We start from the raw sequence: 23,171 nt of genomic DNA, 5'->3' as shown, positions 1-23,171 counted from the left end.
TACCTTCCAAGTGCTGGGATTGGAGGCATATACCACCACTGCCCAGCCTACACCCGTAATTCTAATGACTGAAATCTTGAGGCAGAGAGACTGAGAATTCAAGGCCAGCCTGGACTACATAGTGAGAGTCTCTCTGAAAACACTAAACACCATTCCCAAAAAAACTACACACAATTTTCTCTAAATGACAGAATCAAGAATTTTACTTTTTAAACTTTAAATCCACTACAAAATACTCATGAAAAGAATGATTTTAATTTCTTAAGCTATTTACTTTTAGAAAAAAAAAATTGCTGTGGGTCTGGAACGTAAGACGGGAAGGCAAAGTTGAAAAACCACTGGCTCACCTGGAGGTCAGATTCAAGACACTTATTCACATCACTAATCATGCGAATTTCTACTGGGCAAGTTACTTACACTTTATAAACTGAGAGGGTTATACTACATTATCTTTAAGTAATTCATGAGATTATGAAAATATACAGATTTAAACCACTGTGAACTATCCAGAAATATTAGAAAGTATACTCTGAAGCTTTTCAGAATTGCTTGAGTATGGTGGTCAAGTCTAGAATTCTACCATTTGCAAAGAAGGTGGAGGCAGCAGGACTGATTAAGGCCAGCCTTGGGTACAAGAGATTCTGTCTCAAACTAACTTTCAGAATTGACATTTACACTTGGACTAGATTACTTTCATTTGTCTGTTTGTTCCAAAGATCCTCTCTTGGCCATGTGTATATTTCCTCGATTTTTGTAGTTTCTCAGTAAATTTGGGGAATTAAGTATCCCTAACCATGATCACCACTACCTCCTCTTTTAAAAAAATTATTTACTTTATTTTATGTAATGAGTGTTTTATCGGAATGTTTTACTGCGTTGTTGCCTGGATCTTAAAGTGGCCAGAAGAGAAAGCCAGATGCTCTCAATCTAGAGTCTTAATGCTGACTAATCTGATTTGCTATTAATTAGTCCAATAAATTAGCCCCATCAGAATGATGGGACCCCTACTCCCCCACCTTTCAACTTAAATTTATGAATGTCTTCCTGTTCTGTTCCAAAGCAAAATGAACATACTTTTCACTTTGCAGCTCCTGTATTTTCCTTAAATTTTCTCTGTTTTTTTCTTCAATTTCTTCTTTGAGTTCCTTTACCTGGGTTTTATAAAGTGTCTGTGAAAACAAGTGATAAGAATGAAATGTTTATGGTGAGTTCAGAATTTTTCTTTTTTAATTTTAATTTCATGAGCATTGGTGTTTTGCCTGCATGTATGTCTGTATGACAGTGTTGGATCCTTTGGAGCTGAAATTACAGATAGTTGTGAGCCACCATGTGGATGCTGGGAATTGAACTGGGTCCTCTAGAAGAGCAGACTGCTCTTAAATTAAACTGTTGAACCATCTCTATACCCCCAATTTAACTTGTTTTAACTTTTAAGATAATTTAAAGAAATTGCTGGGGTTGGAGAGATTGCTCAGTGGTTAAGAGTACTGGCTGTTCTTCCAGAGGACCCAGGTTCAATTCCCAAAAGCCACAAAGTGGCTCACAACTAACTGTAACTCCAGCTCCAGGGGATTCAACCCCCTTACACAAACATACATGCAGGCAAAACACCAATGCACATAAAATAAAAATAAACCATTAAAAACAAACAACCAGGTGGTGGTGGCACACACCTTTAATTCCAAGTACTCTGGAGGCACAGGCAGGCAGATCTCTGTGAGTTCAAGGCCAGCATGGTCTACAGAGTTTCAGGACAGCCAGGGCTGAAACCCTGTCTCAAAAAAGCAAAACCAAAGCAAACTATAGACTGAGCTAAACAGGAAAAATATCTAAGGCATTAGTTATTTCTACAAGCTAAATATGCTCATGAGCACACATATTAATTAGTGCTTATAGGCAAGCAGAGTCTTCAACAAAGTCTTTAAAAACATTTTTTTTTTTTGTTTTACTTTTTTGATAGGTATTAAGAGCTTAGACTGGGCTAGAATTTCCTGTGTGACCCATGCTATGTTTGAACTCAAGAAACCCACCCCACTCTAATTTAGTCTCCAAGTGCTGGGCATTAGGTATACATTACATGCCCAGAAAACAAGTCTTTGAGACAAGGTCTTACTCTGTAGCCCTGGCTAGCCTGGATCCACCTGCCTCTGCATCTGGAGCCCTGTGATTAAAGGCCTGTATCACCATGTCCAGCTATCAAAAGTTTTATTTATGGCTGTGATTTGGTGGTAATTAACTGCTGGAAAACTGCACAAAAAGGGGTCCCACCACCTCCCACCTTTCACAATTTAAACAGACAATGAACCTTGAAAAGAAATATAATTTTCAGAAAAAAACTCTTAAATTTCAAGCTGGCCAGTAGTAGCACACTCCTAATCCCAGCACTTTTGAGGCAGAAGCAAGAGGATCTCTGTGAGTTCGAGGCCAGCCTGGTCTCCAGAGTGAGTTCCAGGGCAGCCAGGAGCTACACAGAGAAACTCTGTACCGAAAAACCAAAAACCTCTTAAGTTTCTTAAGTCTGCTTTTAGAGTCTCTATATTAAAAATAACTTTTGGAGGCTGGAAAGATAGCTCAGAGGTTAAGAGCACTGACTGCTCTTGCAGAGGACCCAAGTTCAATTCCCAGCAACCACATGGTGGTTCACAACCATCTGTAATGAGATCTGGTGCCCTCTTCTGGTGTGCAAGCATGGATGCAGAATGTTGTATACATAATAAATAAATAAAAATCTTTAAAAAAAAAGTAACTTTCACTTACAGAAAAATACTGCTCAGCTTCAAGTTGGTCTTGTAACTCTCGCATTTGCCCCTCATTTCCTCTGTATTGCCTTAGACAAAAGAAAATCAGCAATCAGTTTTCATATTTATGATGGGTTTCATTAAGTTACTAAAAAACAAAAGGTTTGATACAATAACTTCTGTAAGAAAAAGATTTCAGGATTGTGTTATTTTTCTAGCTCATCTGGTGAGGCTGCACTGTCAGGATCCACCTTGCACTTTATAAAATGATGGTGTGCAGAGCACAGGCCCCTTCGTAATGGAAGCTTCCTTCAGAAGCACATTAACTGTGGGTCTCTCCAAACACGACATAAAACAATGACACCGCTATGGTTTGTTTTTTTCCCTGTAAATATTTGTGGAAAAAAGACAAAAATACATTTTACAGGCAAAAAAGGTCACAGGAATGTATTTTAAATGTTTTGTGTAGTAAACATTTAAAAGCAGAGATCATAAATTACTTAAAGAAAAATATAAAGTGTAATATATTTTGGCAATTAAACAGGAAGGGGTATAAAAATAATTACTTAGGGAATATAAAAGGAAAAGAAAAGAAATAAACTGGTAAGGAGAAAGACAAAATATGTTATCACACACAGTAAACACACCTCACAGGAAAAAGAACACTCCTAGGAGAGGTAGACTCAAATACATAGGAACAAAATGGAACTCAAAGACCCAGATTTTCAAGGATTAATAATTTTATCCCAGGCTGCTAGGCTTTAATATTAGATAGAAATTGCTTTGTAGTTTAGTAACAAGCCATGTAGTTGATAGAAAACACATTACAAATGTCTACTGAATGCTGACAGTTGCTTGGGGGAAAATGTGTCAGTGGCATTTTTATGGTTTGGAGAGATCCACAGTCAATGTGCTCCCATTACGAAAGGGCCTATGCTCTCTGCAGAGCATCATTTTATAAGGTGCAAGATGGAGCTGGGCAGTGAGGCCTCACCAGATGAGCTGGAAAAATAACACAATTTTGAAGTCTTTTTCTTATAGAAGTTACCTAATCAGTGAATGGCATATGTATTAACTGGTAAAAATGGGGCTTCTAAATGAAAAAAAGAAATTTGCCAACATAAATCCAACTTAGTAAAAATGGACAACTTATTACAATGAAACTGGCGTAATGGTGGTGGTGGTGGTGGTGGTGGTGGTGGTGGTGGTGGTGGTGGTGGTGGTGGTGGTGCACACCTTTAATCCTAGCACTTGGGAGGCAGAGACAGGCGGATCTCTAGATTTGAGGCCAGCCTGGCCTACAGAATGAGTTCCAAAATAACACAGAGAAACCCTCTTGGGGTTAAGAAGGCGGGGAGGGCATTCCGCCGACCGACCCAGGAACTACAGCCCTCACCCAGTGGCTGAAGGAAGCAGAGACAGACATCCACAGATATACACTGAGCCGAAATCAGGAATTTAGTTGAAGAGAGAGGGAGGAATGAAGAACGAAGGGGTCTGTACCAGGTTGGAGAAATCCACAGGAACAGTTGACCTGAACAAGGGAGAACACATCGACCCCAGATGCTGTCGGGGAGGCCAGTACAAGACTGATCCAGCCCCCTGAACAGGATGTCAATAAGGAGGCCTCTGCACTCCAGGGAGCCTCTGGAAGTGGATTAGTATTTTTCCCTGGTGCAAGAAGGGACTTTGAGAGCCCATCCCACGTGAAGGGTTACACTCTGGCCCTGGACACATGGGGAAGGGCCCAGGACCAGCACAGGAAGATTTGGTGGACTTTGCAGAGCCCCCGTTGAGGGCCCTACCCTGCCTGGGGAGTGGTGGGTGGATGGGGTGGGGGGTGGGCTGGGGTGGGGAGAGGAAGGTTGGGGGTGAGGGGAGGGAGAGGGAGAAGGGACTTGAAATAAGCTTGTTCCCTAACTAGAACTAATAAAATAAAAAAAAAAAAAAAAAGAAGGCGGGGAGAGTGACAACACACCCAAAATACAAAAGCAACAAAATGGGCCTAAAGGTATGAAACATACATTTGGCGGAAATAAAATCACAACTTGGTATAAGGAATACCCATTTTTCCTATCATTTTAAAGCAGGCCAATGACACCCTTGATTTGTCTTCATCTCAGGTAAGCAGGCACATGGTATCTCAGCAGTAATAGAAAGAAAAAAAAAAAAAAAGACTGCAACTCTGAGATGAACCAAAGAAACAAAACAATCCTCACCTCAAGTCTAATTGTAATCACTAAACTAAAGCCATTTGGAACACTTCTTCTCAAATAGGGCAGCCTTCATTTGTGTATGCTAGTCTGGAGAAATGTAATGATATTTATAGATATGAAAATCATGAGAAAGCTGGTTATTTCCACCATGAACAGACTGACTGTAAAGCCAAAAGCTTTACTAATCTATGCTTTTTCCTTTAAATAGCTGTAATTTTAATTTAATAAGCCTGTCCTTCTAATGACTGAACTTCCTTGCAAACCTTCTTTGAAACTAAATTCTTTTATCATACGAAAATAATTAAATAAAAATATTCTGTCTTCTTTTTCACAAATTTTGAAGTCATCTGGACACACAAAATATCAAGTATTTATAGGTCAATGAAACACTAAAAGATACTTTTAAAACTTACTTTGTAAGCTGAGCAAACTCAAATTCTAACAATCTTTTTGCTTCCAATAAAGTATTTATTTCCTGTTTCATCTGTTTTTCTGAACCTTTTAAATTGTCTGTTTCAAATGCTTGAGTCTTCAATTCATTCTGTAACAATAGCCGTTTATTTGATTCCTGTTCCAGCTGCAGTGTGAGATTCTTAACCTATGAATGAGAAAACCGATCTTAATCATCTTAATCATTTTAGAAATTCATTAGATATTTGAAAGGCTACTAATCAAATTTCAAGAACATTATTATCTTTTGCATTATTCTAATTTGTGTCTATTACTGCATATTTACTAGGGTGAAAACAGTATCTAAATTTTAGATATGAAATCTGTGGGAAAAAGAAAAAATCTTAATTTCACCTAGTCTGGAAATTTTGGAAAATAATGGTTAAAAGTCATGTGTGAAGGGACATTTCAAATGAGTACTTGAACTTAGCTGTTCTTCCACAAATGTTGATATGTTCTATTTATATGATCCTAAAACTTAAAAAAAAATAGTTAATATTAAGTATTTATTACTGTAGGAGCCAATGAACTCAAAATTCTTGCAGCAGTGTACACATGTTCATTCTGCTGTCTGCAAGGGATAGCACTAACCCTTCACCTGCATGTTGTACAGGCAATTCTCCTTTCTGTCCTTTCCCTGGACAGTTTGACACTACAGCATGCTCAGACTTAATGAATAATCTTAAGATGTTTTATTCTTCAGTTCCCAAACACCACACCCTTAGCAAGGCTTTCCTTAATTTTTATAGAGTCACACATATGTTGTGCTTGAAATTATGATTGGGCTTTCTAAACTGTCTGTTCCTGAAAAGTATACAGATATACCTACCTATCTTACTCATCTTAATAACCCCAATTTTGAGTTCTCTTTTAATTAAAAAAAATTTGGAGTTCACTTGTTTTAAAAATTTAATTTTACTTTATGTTTATGGTGCTTAGCCTACATGGTATGCCTGTGCCTGGTGTCTGCAGAGGCCACAAGAAGGTGCTGGGTTCCCAGAAACTGGGGTTACAAATGGTTGTGAGCTGCCATTGTGGGTGCTGGGAATTAAACCCAGGTTCTCCTGAAGAGCAGTAATGTCCTTAACATCTAAGCAACTTCCAGCTGCATCTTCCAAACTTTCAATATATAGACAGCGATAACCTGCTTGCTAGTTTATTTCTCATCTCTTGTTAGTCAGGTGTATATAAAGTTTTAAAAGAACACTGGTTACTTTAGAGACCAAATGTCTCTTGTGACAGCTCCACATCATGCTTTCATCTCTGGACCCATTTTCTTTTCCCATGACTCACACATCTTCTTACAAGTACACATCTGTTCTCCAATGTTGCCTCCAGCAAGACAAGTCTTGGAGGCTGCTTACAAATAATGTTTAAAATACTTACAGTAAAGTAACCACCAACATACATAATGCCTTTTATCTTTTTGTCAGCAGCATTATAAATATGTACTACATGTTTTCTATCAATATAAGCTATTCCAAGCAGCAGTTAATTGTTTTTAATGCTTTTCTAGACAGCACAGATACTTTCCATAGTCTTTTTTTAAGGAAATAGCTTCTAAGAGGAACTAAGACATTTTGACACAGTTGCATGCACTGTCGTGATACACAATGGAACAACTTCTAGGGAATTAATGTTTAATAGCTATCTGAAATGAAAATTCTAAGTTCTGGGATGACAGTATAGCAGTGAATACATACTTCATTCAAATCATCTGTTTCAAATACAGATAAAATTTCTCCAGTCACAACCTAGAATAGTTTCTCTTTTAAAAGAAGGATAAAATTAAAGTTAGTACTGTGTCTTACTTCATCTTCCATCCTTTCTTTATTTTCAGTCAAATGTTCTAGCTTCTGCTGAGATTGTTTCAGATCAACATCTAGCATAGAGCACTGTTTCTCAGTCTCAACAACTCGATTTTCAGCCTTTTCTCGAGCTTCTCTCTCTTCCTTCAGCTTTTTTTCCATTTCTGCAACAGAACAAACACTTAATATTTTTCACTTTAAATGGTCTGGAAATTGGTCTTTAAAATCTCTATTGATTTTATTCTGTAACTGTAATAGGTATTAATTATAAAAGTTCTAAGAGCATTTTAGTAACTTACATGATAAGACGATCTGAAGAAAAAAATTATAAAATATAATAATATAATAAAATAATAATATAATATATAATAATAAGTCTCAATCTAGCCCTTGCCCAAAGGAGAGGAGACAATTCAATAGTGTCTAGACTGGAAGATGAAGTGTAATTGGAAAGAAGAATAAGGTATGAAATGAAGGTAAAGAATAGAAAAACATGACTTAAGTTATTAATCGCATTAACTTATTTGTTTGCTTATTAGTTTTTCAAGACAGGGTTTCACTGTGTAGCTTTCCCGGAACTCCCTCTGTAGATCAGGCTGGCCTCGAACTCACAAAGATCCGCCTGCCTCTGCCTCCCTGAGTGCTGGGAATAATGGCATGCGCCAGGATTGTACCTGGCTTCTTTCTTGCATTGGTTTGGAAAAACTTCAAAAGCTCTATAGACAGGAATTCTTCAACTCAATGACAAGATTCCATGTTGCAGAACACCTCTTTCAATCATTATCAGAAGACCCTAGCATTTAACAGGATCCTTATTCTGGGATACGGTAAGTCAAATTCTGAGAATTTTTACTTTACCACAGTCATGGCAGTAGAAGGTTGTATAACCAAGAAAATCTTTTTGCTATTCTTGGTGCGTGACTGTCTCAAGACAAACAATTAGAGTTGAAGTTCAAATTTCCCTAACCTTATAAATACAGCTGTACTAACATAACCACTGTCTCCTGAATCCCTTCTCTCCAGTGTAACACAAATTCACTTCACTTATGTTTGGACTCCAGATATCTACCCTTGAGTTCCAGACTTACATACCAATTGAGTAGTTAATATATCCATCTAGGTAGTTGACAAAAGTAATCAGTTGTTGTTTTCGGGGATGTGCTGAGATTTGAACACAGGCTTAGCATGTGTTTTGCCACTGAAATATATCCCTAGCCCCCAAACTTAACACACTGAAAGTAATACCTTTCGCTCCAATCCCCAAATCACTTCTATTGCACTTATATCAATTTCTGTATAAGGACATAACCATTCATTCAGCTGTTCAAACTAAATACCTGAGTCTTTCTTGCTTCCTTCCATCACATTTTTGTCCTTTGTGCTTCTGCTTCAATGCCTTCTGCTCACCACCAGTGCACAGATCCTAATTTTCTAATGGGTCATTGCTGTGGAATATTCCTATACACTGTGTAAATTATGCTCTGACTGGTTTAATGAAGAAGCTGACTGACCAATAGTGAGGCAGGATAAGATTAGGTGTAAAAACCAAACTAAGGTGGGTAAGAAGAAGGGCAGTCAGGAAAGACACCAGCTAGTCGCTCAAGAAGCAAGATGCTGAAAGACAGGTAAAGCCACACGAGCCATGTGGTGTGGTGAGATAACCACCCTGCCCACACCTGTAGCACTGACCACAAACGTTTGGGTATGGTCACAGGTGTGGATGTGACTGAGGGTAGGACTAGATCTGGGGTCCCTGACCCCAGCACTCTCTGTTGCTTTCAGTCGGGTCACAGAAAAGCAGCCTGTGCAGATCCTTAGAGCGGGAACCTGTGATAGCCATCTGCTTAAATTACATTTAACTTATATTTGAGCATGGTCCTTGGACATGACGGCTATCTCACTACAATATGGCAATCCAATAGAAATGGATTAATTTAAATGTAAGAGAATAGTAATAAGCTTGAGCTACTAGCTGAGTATTTTATAATTCATATAAGCCTCTGGGAGAGAAACATCAGTTTAAGTTTATAGATCATCCTATTTCCATTGCTCCTTTTCAAAGCATTCTCCAGATAATAAGAGCAGTCTTTTAAGAACATCAATTAAAACTGCAGTTGGAGATAATACAATGGACTAACACTGACCTCAGGTACATCTGAAGTAATAATAAAATGAGGCAACTGGTTGGTTTAAACTAGGATTGTGGCTGGAAGCTATAAAACAAAGTAAATATAAAGGAATTAAAAAAAAAAAAGAGGCAAAAAAAGAACCTAAGTAACAATGAAGTCCAAAATGGATCATGAAGAAAAATCAAGGGACAGACTGAAAAACTGGGGAAAAAAAGAAGAGTCCACTTGTAGCAGGCTTTCTTTTGGGCTGTCAACCAGTTCCCAAATCATGACACAGAGACTCATTATTAGTTAAGAATGCTAGCTAGGCCTTATCTTATGTTTTATTTCTTACTAGCTCTTATAACTTATTCTCTTCTTTACATTTTGCCTTGAGGCTTTTTTTACCTTTCTTTCATTCAGTATGTCTTACTTCATGTCTGACTGGTTGGTGGCTGACTTGCTGGCTAGTCGTGGGCATCTATCTCCCTTTCTTTCTGCCTTTCTCTCTGGAGTCTAGATTCTTCCTCTTACTTATTCTCTCTGCTTGACAGCCCCACCTATGCCTCCTCTGCCTAGCTACTGGACATTCAGTTTTTTATTAGACCAATCAGGTACCTTAGGCAGGCAAGGTAAAACAGCAACGCATCTTTACGGAATTAAACAAATGCAGCATAAACAAAAAGTTACACATCTATACATAATTAAATGCACCACACATCTATGCCTAGTTAAAGCAATACTCTATAAGATAAACAAATGTAACATATCTTTACATAGTTAGATATTCCACAAAATCCATTGACTTTAATTTGTTTTAGATCCAAACCCCAAACTCACAATTGCCCTGCCTTAGCTTCTCCAGTGCTGAGATTTCAGGTCAGCATGCTTACTATGATTTCATTAACTTTTATAGTGAAGATATGGTAAATAAAATGAGGAAACTATAGAAGGTAAAATTGTGATTAAAAAGGAGTGATATAATAAAATATATTCTCTTCTTAGGTAGCAATGCTTACTTATAGTCTCTGTCATAGAAATGAAGTTTTGATCAAAACCAAATTTGTATAAGCATTATTTAAAACAAATCATAGAAATAGTAACACTTACCATACATGGCAACAGACTTTGCCTCTTCTATAGACTGGTGCTTGTCAGTTAACCTCGCTTTAGTTACTTTGTGTTCATTTACTTCTTGTTCTAACCTCTGTTGCAAAGACTTGAGTTTGTAGTTCAAATCTATCTCTAAATTATTCTTTTCCTAAAAAATTAGAATGAGAGCCATGGACTAGAATCAATTCTAAATTGCTCAGTGTTTCACAGGAGATGAACACTTCACCATCCCCCTTCGCTGCCATCCCTCCCCACTGAGCGCATCCCTGCAACTGATGCAGAGGCCCCTCTGCTCTGGTTATGTCAGGACGGTGTCACACTAGAGTCACAAATGAATGCAACAATCTTTCACTTTGCTATTCAATTCTTGCTCTAAATAAAACTTTTTAAAAATATAAGACATTCATCTATATTTATATCTAAATTCACATTTATTTCCCTTTAAAAAATGAAGCATCTTGGAACAAGGCAGTGAAATGTTCAGATGAGAACAGTAAGAATGGATTTCAGTCTTGTGTACGTTTACTCTTCCTTCTTTTTATCCTATTCCTACATTTATACCAGCTTGGCACTGAGCCTGAACCACACAGGGAGCCTGCATGAGTCTGAGCTATGTCCCCTTCATATATGTGTTATGGTTGTGTAGCTTGAGTGTTCTTGTAGGGCTCTTAATATCGGGAGTGGAGGTGTCTCTGTTACCTGCTTTTGGGACCCTTTTTATCCTACTCTTGTTGCCTTATCCAGCCTTGATATGGGGGTTATGTGCCTAGTCTTACTGTAATTTGTTGTGCCATGTTCAGTTGATATATCTGGGAGGCCTGCTCTTTCTGAAAGGAAAAAGAGGAGAACATCTGGGGGAGAGGCAGATGGGGGAAGGGACTAAAAGGAGAGGAAGGGGGGGAAATTGTGACTGGGGACGTAATATATGAGAGAATAGTAACAAAAACAAAAAACCCCTCTGGGATAGAATATGCCAAAGTAGAGGCTTTTAAAATCATTTCTGAGGGAAACAGTGAAAGTTAAGACCCACATCTGTAAAGTAACTGCTTGATCCTCTCCTCAGCAAGGTACTCAGAAGTGACATTTTGATAAAAGTCCAAATAAATTCGAGGGCCAGCAGAATGACCCCAATGGATAAAGACATTTGCCACTAAGCCTGACAACCCCAGTTAGAACCCTGGAACCTATACTTGTCTCCACACAAACCACAAAGCATGATCTTACAGGAAGGAGAGGGAGGGAGGGAGGGATGGGAGTGGTGCACAAGCCAATTCCTTTGGTCTTTTTTATTTTACACACCCCTCCCCTTTTCCCCCTAACAACATGGAAGAAGCATGCATGATCTGTTAGGGTCTAGTCCTTTATTTTCTGTTTTCATACGATTTAACATAGCAAGGATTAATACCTCCCTTTTACCCATGTACAAAGGAACTAGGAAAAATTTCTTTTTTAATGTGCATTGGTGTTTTGCCTGCATGCATGTTGTCTGTATGAGGCAATCGGATTCCCTGGAACTAGAATTACAGACAATTGGGGGCTGCCATGTGGATGCTGGGAATTGAACCTGGGTCCTCTGGAAGAACAGCCAGTGCTTTTACCTGATAAACCATCTTCCAGCCATAGGAACAATTTTCTTATTAAAAATTATTTCCAAATCAAATTACTGTGATTATCCACTAAGCATCCAAAGCTTTTTAGAGTACAAACAAAAATTAGTAACAAGATGCCAAACACATCACACATACATTCCCACATACCAAGAAACCAACCACACAATGAAGTACAAATGCTACAAATGAATGTATAAAACTACCTTATGACCTCTGACAACCAAGCTATAATTAGACAGTAAAGCACTTACCTTTTCTGAGTGATTAAGCATGTCTTGAGCCTCTTTAAATCACTTACCTTTTCTGAGTGATTAAGCATGTCTTGAGCCTCTTTTCTTTCTCCTTCTACCCTTTCAAGATTATGTTTAAGATGTTTCACCTCCTCTTGTAAAGATGTAATTCGTGCTATGAAATGAGGGAAAGGATAAAGCAAAATTAATTTATGGTATTATAAATCAGAATTGTGATTATTTGAGAGTGAGGATTTCTAGGTGCTTGTTTATGTTCAGTTTTGAATTTTTATGTGTATGAGTGTTTTTCCTGCATGTATGTTGTGCCCCATTTGCGTGTGGTGCCCATGGAGACCAGAGAGGGAACTGGGCCCATTGGAATGGGAGTGACATACAGATAGTTCTAAAGAGTCAGGTGGGCGCTGGTGTTTTAACTCTGGTCCTTTTTGCAAGAGCAGCAAGTGTTATTAACTGCTGAACTATCTCTTTAGCCTAGTGGTTCTCAATCTTCCTAATGCTTCAACCCTTTAATACAGTTCCTCATATTGTGGTGGCCTACAACCATAAAATTATTTTCACTGTTACTTTATAACTGTAATTTTGCTGCTGTTATGAGTCGTGATGTAAATATCTGTGCTTTCTGATTGTTTTAGGCCATCCCCATGGAAGAGTGGTTTGATACCACCCCCCCCCCCCCAGGGATCACAAACCATAGGCTGAGAACCACTGTCCTAAAAAGACATTTAACCAAGGAAGAACAAGGCCTGTTCACTGAAAACTAAAATTGAAACCCAGGTTCAGAGAAAGATGATTATTGCTTGGTTAGAATTACTTTTAGATGGAAAAAATAGCCCCAATCATTCCCTCCCCCAACCCTCACATCAGCCTCTAAAACAAATGGTGCAGAAACAATTGGGTATCAGATGCTTGACGTCATTACTCATTAGGAATGCTAACAACAAAATGAAGAAAAAACAGAATCCCAACTCCTTGACATGGGAAAATGAAATGGTTCCGCCACTGTAGAAAACAGTTTAGCAATCCCACAAAATCATGGAATTACTACACAACCAAGCAATTTCACACCTAAATTATACATTCAAAAGAACACAGATGGCAAATATTGTAAATTAATGTTCACAACATTGTTATTTACAGTAACAAAAAGGTGAATCTGTAAGCTCTACCAACATAAAAACTGTAGTACAAACAAAACTTAGCCTTTAGTGAGATACTAATACATATTATAAAAATTAAAAAAATATTACATTATACAAAAGAAGCCTCATGCAAAAAAATCACATTACATGATGCCTACAGAAAATATACAGATCAAGTAAATTCAGAGATAAAATCAGTAGCTTCTAGTGGCTACATGAAAGTGGAGAAAATTAGGAAGTTTAATGGGTGAAATGTGTTTAGAAGTTAATGAAATTTAAAAACTAGATAGAGGAGATAGTTGTACAACCTTCTGAATATAATGATGGGCACTGTTTTGAAAAAAAAAAAAAAAAAGACTGTACAACAACCAAATGCTACCAATAAAAAGGCAGACTTCTCCTGCTTCCTTACATTTAACCACTATTAAAGTCTTCTTGTTCAAACCCTACCTGAGACACATTGAGTTACTAGACAGATCGAGCTTCTAGATCTAAATCTCAATGTTCAGTACTATGAGTGTGGGATAATACGTTAAATTATACTGGTGGGTGACAACAGGAAATCCAGAATGGGATATTACGACACTCAAGAGGCAGAGGCAAGCAGATCTCTGTGAGTTCTCAGGCCAGCCAGGGCCACACACTGAGATGGTTTCAGACAAAACAAAACCCCAAACTAGGATTATCTCTTACGTAAAAAATAAAATGAAATAAGCAATAAAAAGGACAAGCATATAGTAAATTATACTATAAACCCTTCTTAACTTTCACTAATATCTAAAAGATTCTGTTAAAAAAACAGTAAGCATGATGATGGTCTCAACTTTGGAAGTAATTAGTTCAAAGCTTGGTCATAAGCAAAAGATAACAAACATTTTTAAGAACTGGAAGAATTTATGGAACTAATCTTTGAGCAATGAGATTTTCACTCAGCTAATTTGCTTTACAAAAAGCAGTGAGGCCAGGCATAATGGTATAGGCCTTTAATCCCAACACTTGGGAGACAGAGGCAGGCAGATCTCTGTGAGTTCGAGGACAGTCTGGTCCTCAAACAGAGTTCCAGGATTGTCAGGACTGTTACACAGAGAAGCTTTGTCTCAAAAAACCATCTCCCCCAATCCCCCAAAATAAAGCACTGAGAAAAACTTGACTTAAACAAGTGTGGAGTTTTCCCAGTAACTACGATGATGCTCCTTCCTTGGTTTTATCTGGATATATTTGAAGCCTGGTGCCTGAGAAATAAAACTGTTCAACTTTCCTCAGTGATGAGCCAATGGGAGCTCCTAATTTCCATTTCTGTAGTCACAAAAACTGACCTGACCTCTCTCCTCAGAATTAAGTTCCATGAGACCCAAAATATGTTCCCTTCCATGACTAAGGTTAAAACATACTCTCCCTATCCTCCAGTCTTTCCTGAGAGGTCTGAAAATTCTCATGTGTGTCTTTTGTGTAGGTAGAGCGTATGTTGCTACTGAAGAGCAACAAAAATCAGGAAAATATACAGGAAGCAAAGGCAGACATCTTTGGAAAACAAATCAAATGGTATTTACCTTTTAAAACTGTTCCTTTTACTCACTATCAGTTATGTTTGATTTGCTTTTTAGTGTCACAAAGAATGCTAATATTTCTAATTCCAACCTTTCCTAGTTCCCTGGGTCTTTTGTAAGGGGTCCTGTTTCCACAACCAAGGAATTCCTGAGATTTAGGAGTAATAACCCTTCTCAGCCTGGATTAAGCGAATTGTGAATAAGACTTAAAACTTAGGCAAGTTTTCCAACCAAATATTCAAAAATTTGGCTATAAAAATTACTTCACAGAAACATCTGTGAAAGGATCACAGCACAACACAAATACAGACACTATGCCAGCTCTATAGAAAGACCACTTCTACTTACACCAAATTGTTTTCTGTGAGAGCAATGATATATAAAAAAAGCCTCATATTAAAAAGTAGCTACATGAGGTGGTCAGTGGTTGCACACACCTTTAATTCCAGCACTCAGGAGGAAGGGGCAGGATATCTCTGTGAGTTCAAGACCAGCCTGGTCTACAAAGTGAGTTCCAGGACAGGCTACAAAGAGAAACTCTATCTCAAAAAACAAAAAAACCAAACCAACCAAACAAACAAAAACAACAAACCACCAAGCATAGCTAAATTATACACTTTATAGATTTTTAAGCACAAGTTAAAGAACAGGACTGGAATTATAGTTTACATGGTAGATTAGCATGACTAAAATCCTAGGTGTGATTCCCTAGCCTACAAAAAATTAAAAACAAAATTTAAAGATAAAAACTGTGTGTTCCACGAGGAACATGGAGTGTCTAGTTCCCAGGCACAGAAAGTAGGATGAGTTACTGTGTAACAGGCAGTTAGTTTGGGATGATAAAAATGATCTGGAGATTCGTGGACAGATAGATAGTAACGTTGAATGTATTTACTGACACTGAAATATACACTTAAAAATGCTTAAACTGGGGGCTGACGAGATAGCTTTGTATATAAAGGGCTTACCATGCAAGCCTGACAACCTGAGATCAAGGGTGGAAAGAACAAGCTACCTCTACCAAGTTTTTCTCTGACCACCCCACCCAGGTGTTGGTGTTGTACTCCTCTGCCCCATGGCAACACATAGCACACTCTACCATGCATCCACACACATCACAATAAGAATAAAACAAAAACTTACAATGGCAAATTATATGTGACATACAGTTTACATGAGAAAAAGTATTACCTTGTAGGTCTCCAATCATCTCAGAATCATGCCCTCTGTCTCTTCGCTCAGCTTCCAATACAGCTTGCAGCTGGTAGTAATCTTTGTCTGCTTGTGACTTGGAATTCTCTAAAATTCTGTTTCTCTCCTGTAATTCTCTGTTCAAGGACTCTAGCTGACTAATTGACTTGCTCATCTCTGTGTGACTCTTCCTTAATCTTACAGCTGTGTCTGATTCTGTCCTAAGTAAGTCATTGGCTTCTTCTAACTATTAAAAAAGAAAAAAAGAATTTTGACCAAACATGATCACATTTCTTTTAATTAACTATAATTTTAAGAGGATCCCACTGAAGAACTTACCTGCTTCTGTAACTGTGCCAGCTTCTCGTTAGCAAGCTGTGAGCTCTGACTCACTTTCCGTAAGTCTTCCAACTGGTCCTTTAGTGTAGAAACTAGGAAGTCAAAGAATATGTAGAAATTACATCCTTTTATTAGAAAAAAACATCTTTTAAAATGAAATTTATTCTTAGACTACAACAATCAGTGAAATTAGGTCCCTTCCCACTACCAAAACCAAACTCTATCTTACAAGTTCTTATATTCTAAATCTGTCAAAAAGTAGAGCATTGCCAGGCAGTAGTGGCACACACCTTTAATACTAGAATTCAATTTGTGAGTTCAAAGCCAATCTGCTCTACAGAGCTAGTTCCAGGACAACCAGGGCTACACAAAGAAACCCTGCCTTGAAAAACAAGCAACAAACAGAACAGAGTTTTTTAATACAGAGTAAAACAGCTAGCTTTGTTTCTGTTACAGTAGTACTCTAAATTCTTTTATGGTCTTCATGGGACCAATCTACTGATGTTAATAATACACAGCTCCTTTTGCTGTTTTTTGTTGTTGTTGTTTGTTTTTTGTTTTTATTCTCTTTGAGATTTGATTTACTATTCCCTGCTGGCTCTTCTCAAACACAAGAGCTCAAGTGACTCTCCTGCCTGAACCTCCTGAGTGTTGAGATATAGGAAAGCACCACATTTAGTTATAAAGCTAGTTTTTTATTTGCTTTTGAACATTATTAATTACTTGAATAATTCAATACTTTTAAAATGTACAAAAATCAAAAGACAGTAAATGGTAGAATAACAAGAATTTTTCCCTTATATCTTCTTTTAATTGGCTTTCTTCCTTCTTAGGACAATCTTGAATCAATATCTTAAGAAGAAACCAAATATATCAAACATACATTTTCACATGCATATCTACTGAAATATATACATATTTAACAACATAAGGAGATGGTTTGTTAAGCTGTATATTTTTATGATTGATAGTTCAATATCTTTGTATCACTAAATACATTATACAGTTATGAGCCCTATATGAAGAGCCTTATGTATATATCATACTGCATACTTATAAGCACATTTATAAAATAATTTAGAAATAAAGTCATTGTTACCAAATGGCTTAAAAAACTTATAGAGAGCTCAGTGTTTGCCTAGATAGTCCAGCATTTTTCAAAATAACAATTTACCTTCATTTTCTACATTTCTTCTCTTCTCATTTTCCTGCTCCATTTTTCTTTGGTATTCATTAATTCTATGTTGTAGCAACATTTTTTCCTTCTCAATTTGAGATACCACAGACTCTAGATTTCTTCTTTGATTCCCCTAGAATCATAACAACAACAGTTACAACCGCAAACAATACTGATAGTTTGCTCTTTAAAAAAATACTTCAGATGAAACCTTAAGATGCTTTTTTTTTTTTTTTGCTTAAAATCAGATTGTATATTCTTTTCAGTTGTGAGTATGTGCATACAGTATATGTGTGAATGCGCGTGTGTGGAGGCAGCAATCGATGTCAGATGCCTTCCTCTATCGTTTCTCCTCTATATCTCGTGAAATATGGTCTCTCACTGAAACTGGCTCACCTGTCTCCATACTGCATTCCCAAACTAAGGTTACAGTAATGTTCAGCCATATCCTGAGCCCCAGGTAGTATACTGAAATGACAACTTTACAGTAACAGATAAAGCATGTCTTATAAAAAGTAAGACACTCCTACTTGAACTAGACACAGACACACTTTCTGTGTTTGAACTACCATCACCAGTATTACCAGTGTCGGCAGGTTTTTGTTGCTTTGTTTTTACATTTAAGACCTGACATCAGGAAACTCTGCTTTACTGTGTACTTTCCCCATCTATAAGTAAACACTATCTTTTATGTAATATATTATCAGATTTTAGAGGTGATACAGATCTCCATAGTATTTCCAGTTCTAAGATTTTGCCATATTAACTTTAAAACTCATTGTATGTGTGGAGGCTGGAGGACAACTCACAGGAACCTATTTTCTCCTGCCACCTTATAAGGTATGGGGGTAGTACTCAGGCTATCAGAGCCTCTGCCTACTGAACCACCTCTTTGAACTTTAAATCCAACTTGAAGCTGGACATGATGGCACTGGCACACACACACACGCACACGCACACGCACACGCACACGCACACACACAATCTCAGTATACAGGAGGTTGTGGTAGGATTTTAAGCATAAATCACCAAGACAAGCTCCTAAAAGCTTTACTCTTTTATATTTATATCTAAATCTACTATTAAGTTAATGGTCACAAGGTATGACACATTAAGGTTCAGATCTTGGCTCACAATTGTTCCAGTACCATTGTTGAAGGATTACACTTACTCTCCCAAAATGCTTTTCCTCTTTGTCAAAGGTCAGTGAGCCATAATTGCAAGAGTGTATTTCTGTTCTTCAATCTGTTTTCCTGATACATTATCATTATCTTTTTATGTGCTGCTGAGATCTATGTTAACATTTTGCTAAGGACTTCCATTTGATAGTGTGCTCTATAATCTGTGATTTGGTAGAAGGTTATCAGTCTAACAAAATGAATTAGGAAGTGTTCTTATTTTGGAGGTGCTGTAAATTATTTAGTGTTCTCTTTAAACTTGGCAGAATTCTCTAGTGAAGTTATGGGGTCACTGAGATTCACATCTTTGTGGGAATGGGGAGTTTTAAATTCATGGATTCACTTTCCGAGTGTTATACACAGCTACTTTACCGATTTCCGTCTTGATAGAGCTTTGCCAGTTCTGCAGATCTTTTCAAACAGGTTCTCTGGTTCTGTCTATTTTCTTCATGTCATTTCCAAAACCTCAGCTTTTACCCTTTTCACAGCTTTTGTTAAGATCAATCATTAGCGACTTTTCTTCTAATATAAGCATGTGTGTTATAAGAGCTTTTGTTAAGATCAATCACTAGCGACTGTTCTTCTAATATAAACACGTGTGTTATAAGCTTTTCTTTAGGCACTTCATATCACAAATTTTAATTTTGTATTTTCATTTAATTATGTAGCTATTCAATGATGAAAAGCTTCAACTTTCTTTTTTAACATAGAAGCTTAAAGATATCAACATACCAATGTATTTTTCATCCTTTTTCAGAGTGTTTCTTTTCCTCTTTTGACTTTCTGTGTTCAATGTTCTTGTTATCTGCTACTCATTACATTTGGTCAGGACACACTATCATTCTGATTCTTTTAAGTTTACTCTATGGCTCAGGATAAGATCTGCCTTGGCTATGAAGTCTACTCTTGGCTTTTGGGGGACGGGGGAGAGGAGACCCATAGTATTCCCACTATTTATTTTATTTTCTGAGACAGGGTCTAATGAGTTCCGGGCTAGCCCTGAACTTGCTGTACATCTGAAGACGACCTTCAACTTTTGTTCCTCGAGCTTCCATTTCCCAGGCATTAGGATTACAGGCATGTGCATCCCTCCTGTATGAGATCCTGAGTACTGAACTCATGCCACACCAGCACTCCATAAACCACAGCTTCAGCCCCACATCCGTGGTTTTTCTTAGGAATCAAGAAAGATCTGCTTTCTTCACACCTTTCAGATCTCTTTACATTTGTTTTACATTTAATGTATAGGGGATTTAGCTGTGTTTAGTGGTAAGAAGAGGGAACAGTACTTTCACTTTGCCCCTCTTTAAGTAGTATTAAGCTAATTTAGTAATTAAGATCTTCCTCCCATTCTTGAATTTAGAAAGATAAGTAACTTCAACCTAGTTTATCTGAATTTAGGACTGATTCTGAAAACACTCAAAATGAAAAAATACAGTGCTAAGTAAGACTAAGTTCATACTGACCTGTGGCTAATGGAAAAATGCTGTCAATAAATCTTTAGATGACTACATTTATGTCCTAAGACACAAGTTAAAGGGAAAAATATCACTAACAGATACAATTACAGCCAGGCAGAAGCAGGTGGCTACAGGACAGCCAGGACTGTTGCACAAAGAAACTCTGTCTTGAAAAAAAGCAACAACAAAAAAATCCCAAACAAACAAACAAAAGCCCAAACAAATACCGTTACCTCAGGGAAGAAAAAGAGAACAAAGATTAAATCTAAAAAAGGAAATTATACAACTATACATTAGAAGAATACTATCAAAATTGTCTATTTCTGCCTAAGAAAGTGATCACACACATTAGAAGGCTAAGAATAAAAATGTATTATATATTTGTATAAAATAATATCTATCTGCTAATAAAACCAGGCTGGAAGGAAAAACATGAATACTTATAAAACCAATTCTAAGCCCTATTGGTCATGTGGTATCATGTCTATATCAATCATTTCAAATTATTTTATGTTTTTCTTCTCAATCTGCCTCTTTTTGACATAGTTGCAGCTTTTATTTTTTTTTTTTTTACTGGGTTTGTCAAGACAGGGTTTCTCTGTCAAACAGTCCTGGAACACACTTTGTAGACCAGGCTGGCCTCAAACTGAGATCCACCTGCCTCTGCCTCCCACGTACTGGGATTAAAGACGTCTGCCACCATCACTGGGCACAGCTTCTATTTTTAATCTCTTGCTTCTTTTTGCTTTTCAGTTATCAAGAACCACAAAACTGAAATCTATGTACTAAACTTTCAACAAGGTCACAGAAGAAAGAATAAAGGAAACTAAAGTATAATCTGTATACTGGAACCTAGAGTCTAAGGTAAAATTTTCATCTTAATTTTCTGGTTATGTCTTTATGATTTCAAATAAGATTTTCACTAGAAATGAACTAATGTGAGAGAAGAAAAGAGAAGAAAAAATACTTAGTAAACTAAAAAGTACCTCTTCGTCCAATTCTTTCATTATCTTGTCTAGTTTTATGTTTGAAGTTCTGCAAAAACAAAAAAAATACTGATTATAGATATATTTACTTTCATTACCCAGTTTTAACACCTATTCTTTACTTTTTTCACTTGATTTTCTTAAAAATCTCTCTCTCTCTCTCTCTCTCTCTCTCTCTCTCTCTCTCTCTCTCTCTCTCTCTGTGTGTGTGTGTGTGTGTGTGTGTGTGTGTGTGTGTGTGTGTGTGTGTTTGTTGTGTGATCTCTTGGCTGTCTGATGAAGACATCTGCTTCTGTGGAACAATGAATGAATGAATGAATGAATGAATGAATGTATGTATCCATCCATCCATCCATCCATCCATCCATCCATCCATCCATCCATCCATCTTGGTTTTTCAAGATAAGAGTTTCTCTGTGGCTTTAAGAGTCTATCCTGGAACTCACTCTGTAGTGATCTGTGGATTACGCTGGCCTCGAGGCCACAATTTGTTTTCTTTGGCTCTAATCACAGTTTTGACCTTCTAACATAGTGGGAATCAACCTGTGAATCACAACCCCATTGGGGGTTGCATATCAGGAATCCTTCATATCAGATACTTACTTTACAATTCATGTCAGTAGCAAAATTACAGCTATCAAGTAGCAGCAAAATAATTTTAAGGTTGGGAGTCACCACAACATTAGGAACTGTATTAAGAGGTTACAATATTAGGAAGGTTGAGAACCTCTGTTCTACACATACTGTATATGTAATATGCTCATGTGAATATCTCAAATACCTCATTCCACACATGCAAAACTAACCTGTCCTATACAGCTCCCTTCAATATTAATTTGCTTTTCTTCTAGAATGTCCAAATAGTTTATATCAGCCAGGAATTATCCCTGACTCATCTTCCCTTTTTGTTTTTTAATCAATTAAGTGAAAAATAAAAGGCCAACCAAATAATTAGGGAGTTGTTTTCAATCTGTAGGTGTGCATGTTTGTGGGCCCCTGTGTGCAGATACATAGATGTAGAGGCCTGAAACTGACATTAAGTATTTTCCTTGATTATGTTCCACTTTTTTACTAAGGCAGCCTGGAAAATTTGGAACTTGTCAATTTGGCCCAGTCTAGCTAGCCAGTTTGCCTAGAAGGATCCATCTCTACTCTGCCTACAGAGAACTGGAATTACCAGTAGCTATCATGCCCACCTGGCCTAAAAGCCAGTGGATGATGGTGAACCATTTCTCACCTCTTTAATGACTTTTAGTGTATTTCCACAATACTTAAGGTAAATTACAAATCCCTTATCTTGTCAACAACAACAAACAAAAGTCCATTAATATTCTGAGCTTGCATATTTGCCCCGCCCATCTCTGACTTTTCTTCTCATCTAACACACATGAAGTCCCCTTACAACAAGGCCTCTACATACGTATAATTCCTGGACTTTAATACTTTCTTTTCCTCTTCTCACTCATTGAGGTTATATATTGTTTATGACTTAATAAAGCCACAGTTAGCCACAGCCATAGCCCTAGAGCTAGGCGTTGGTGGCACACACCTTTAATCCCACGACTCAGGAGACAGGCAGATGGTTCTCTGAGTTCAAGGCCACCCAGGGCTACACAAGAGTAAATCATCCAAAAAAGAATAACAACTTACACCTTTAATGCCAGCACTAGGTAGGTATATAAGGTATATAAGGCAAAGTCAGTCTCCAGCCATGTTGAGGAGACAGCATGGCAGTCTAGGACTCTGTGGCTTGGTAGAAAACAGTGCAGTCTGGAGGTGCAATCTAAGTTTCAGTAGACCGATCATTTGGCCTGAGCATTGGTAGAGGTGAGAACTCTCTAGTGGCCAGTTGCTTTGCTT

At 37.5% G+C, this 23,171-nt stretch overlaps 1 protein-coding gene across 4 annotated transcripts in view; it reads right to left on the bottom strand.

The window, feature by feature from the left end:
- The window catches only part of Rock1 (Rho associated coiled-coil containing protein kinase 1), a 108,409-nt gene that overhangs the window by 21,611 nt on the left and 63,627 nt on the right, over nucleotides 1-23,171 (bottom strand). For all 4 annotated transcript variants that reach the window (XM_027403636.2, XM_027403635.2, XM_027403637.1 and 1 more), the window contains exons 13-22: nucleotides 21,312-21,360; nucleotides 17,685-17,820; nucleotides 16,511-16,602; nucleotides 16,172-16,418; nucleotides 12,342-12,448; nucleotides 10,431-10,581; nucleotides 7,216-7,376; nucleotides 5,368-5,552; nucleotides 2,758-2,827; nucleotides 1,075-1,169 (exon numbers count right to left, since the gene is read on the bottom strand). In XM_027403636.2, coding sequence (XP_027259437.1) covers nucleotides 1,075-1,169; nucleotides 2,758-2,827; nucleotides 5,368-5,552; nucleotides 7,216-7,376; nucleotides 10,431-10,581; nucleotides 12,342-12,448; nucleotides 16,172-16,418; nucleotides 16,511-16,602; nucleotides 17,685-17,820; nucleotides 21,312-21,360 — 1,293 coding nt within the window. The remainder of the gene's footprint in view (nucleotides 1-1,074; nucleotides 1,170-2,757; nucleotides 2,828-5,367; nucleotides 5,553-7,215; nucleotides 7,377-10,430; nucleotides 10,582-12,341; nucleotides 12,449-16,171; nucleotides 16,419-16,510; nucleotides 16,603-17,684; nucleotides 17,821-21,311; nucleotides 21,361-23,171) is intronic.

Source organism: Cricetulus griseus, chromosome 2 (assembly GCF_003668045.3).
Source record: "Cricetulus griseus strain 17A/GY chromosome 2, alternate assembly CriGri-PICRH-1.0, whole genome shotgun sequence".
Classification (NCBI taxonomy): domain Eukaryota; kingdom Metazoa; phylum Chordata; class Mammalia; order Rodentia; family Cricetidae; genus Cricetulus; species Cricetulus griseus.
The sequence above is the reverse complement of the archived record's forward strand: the minus strand, read 5'-3'. Positions and strand labels throughout refer to the sequence as shown.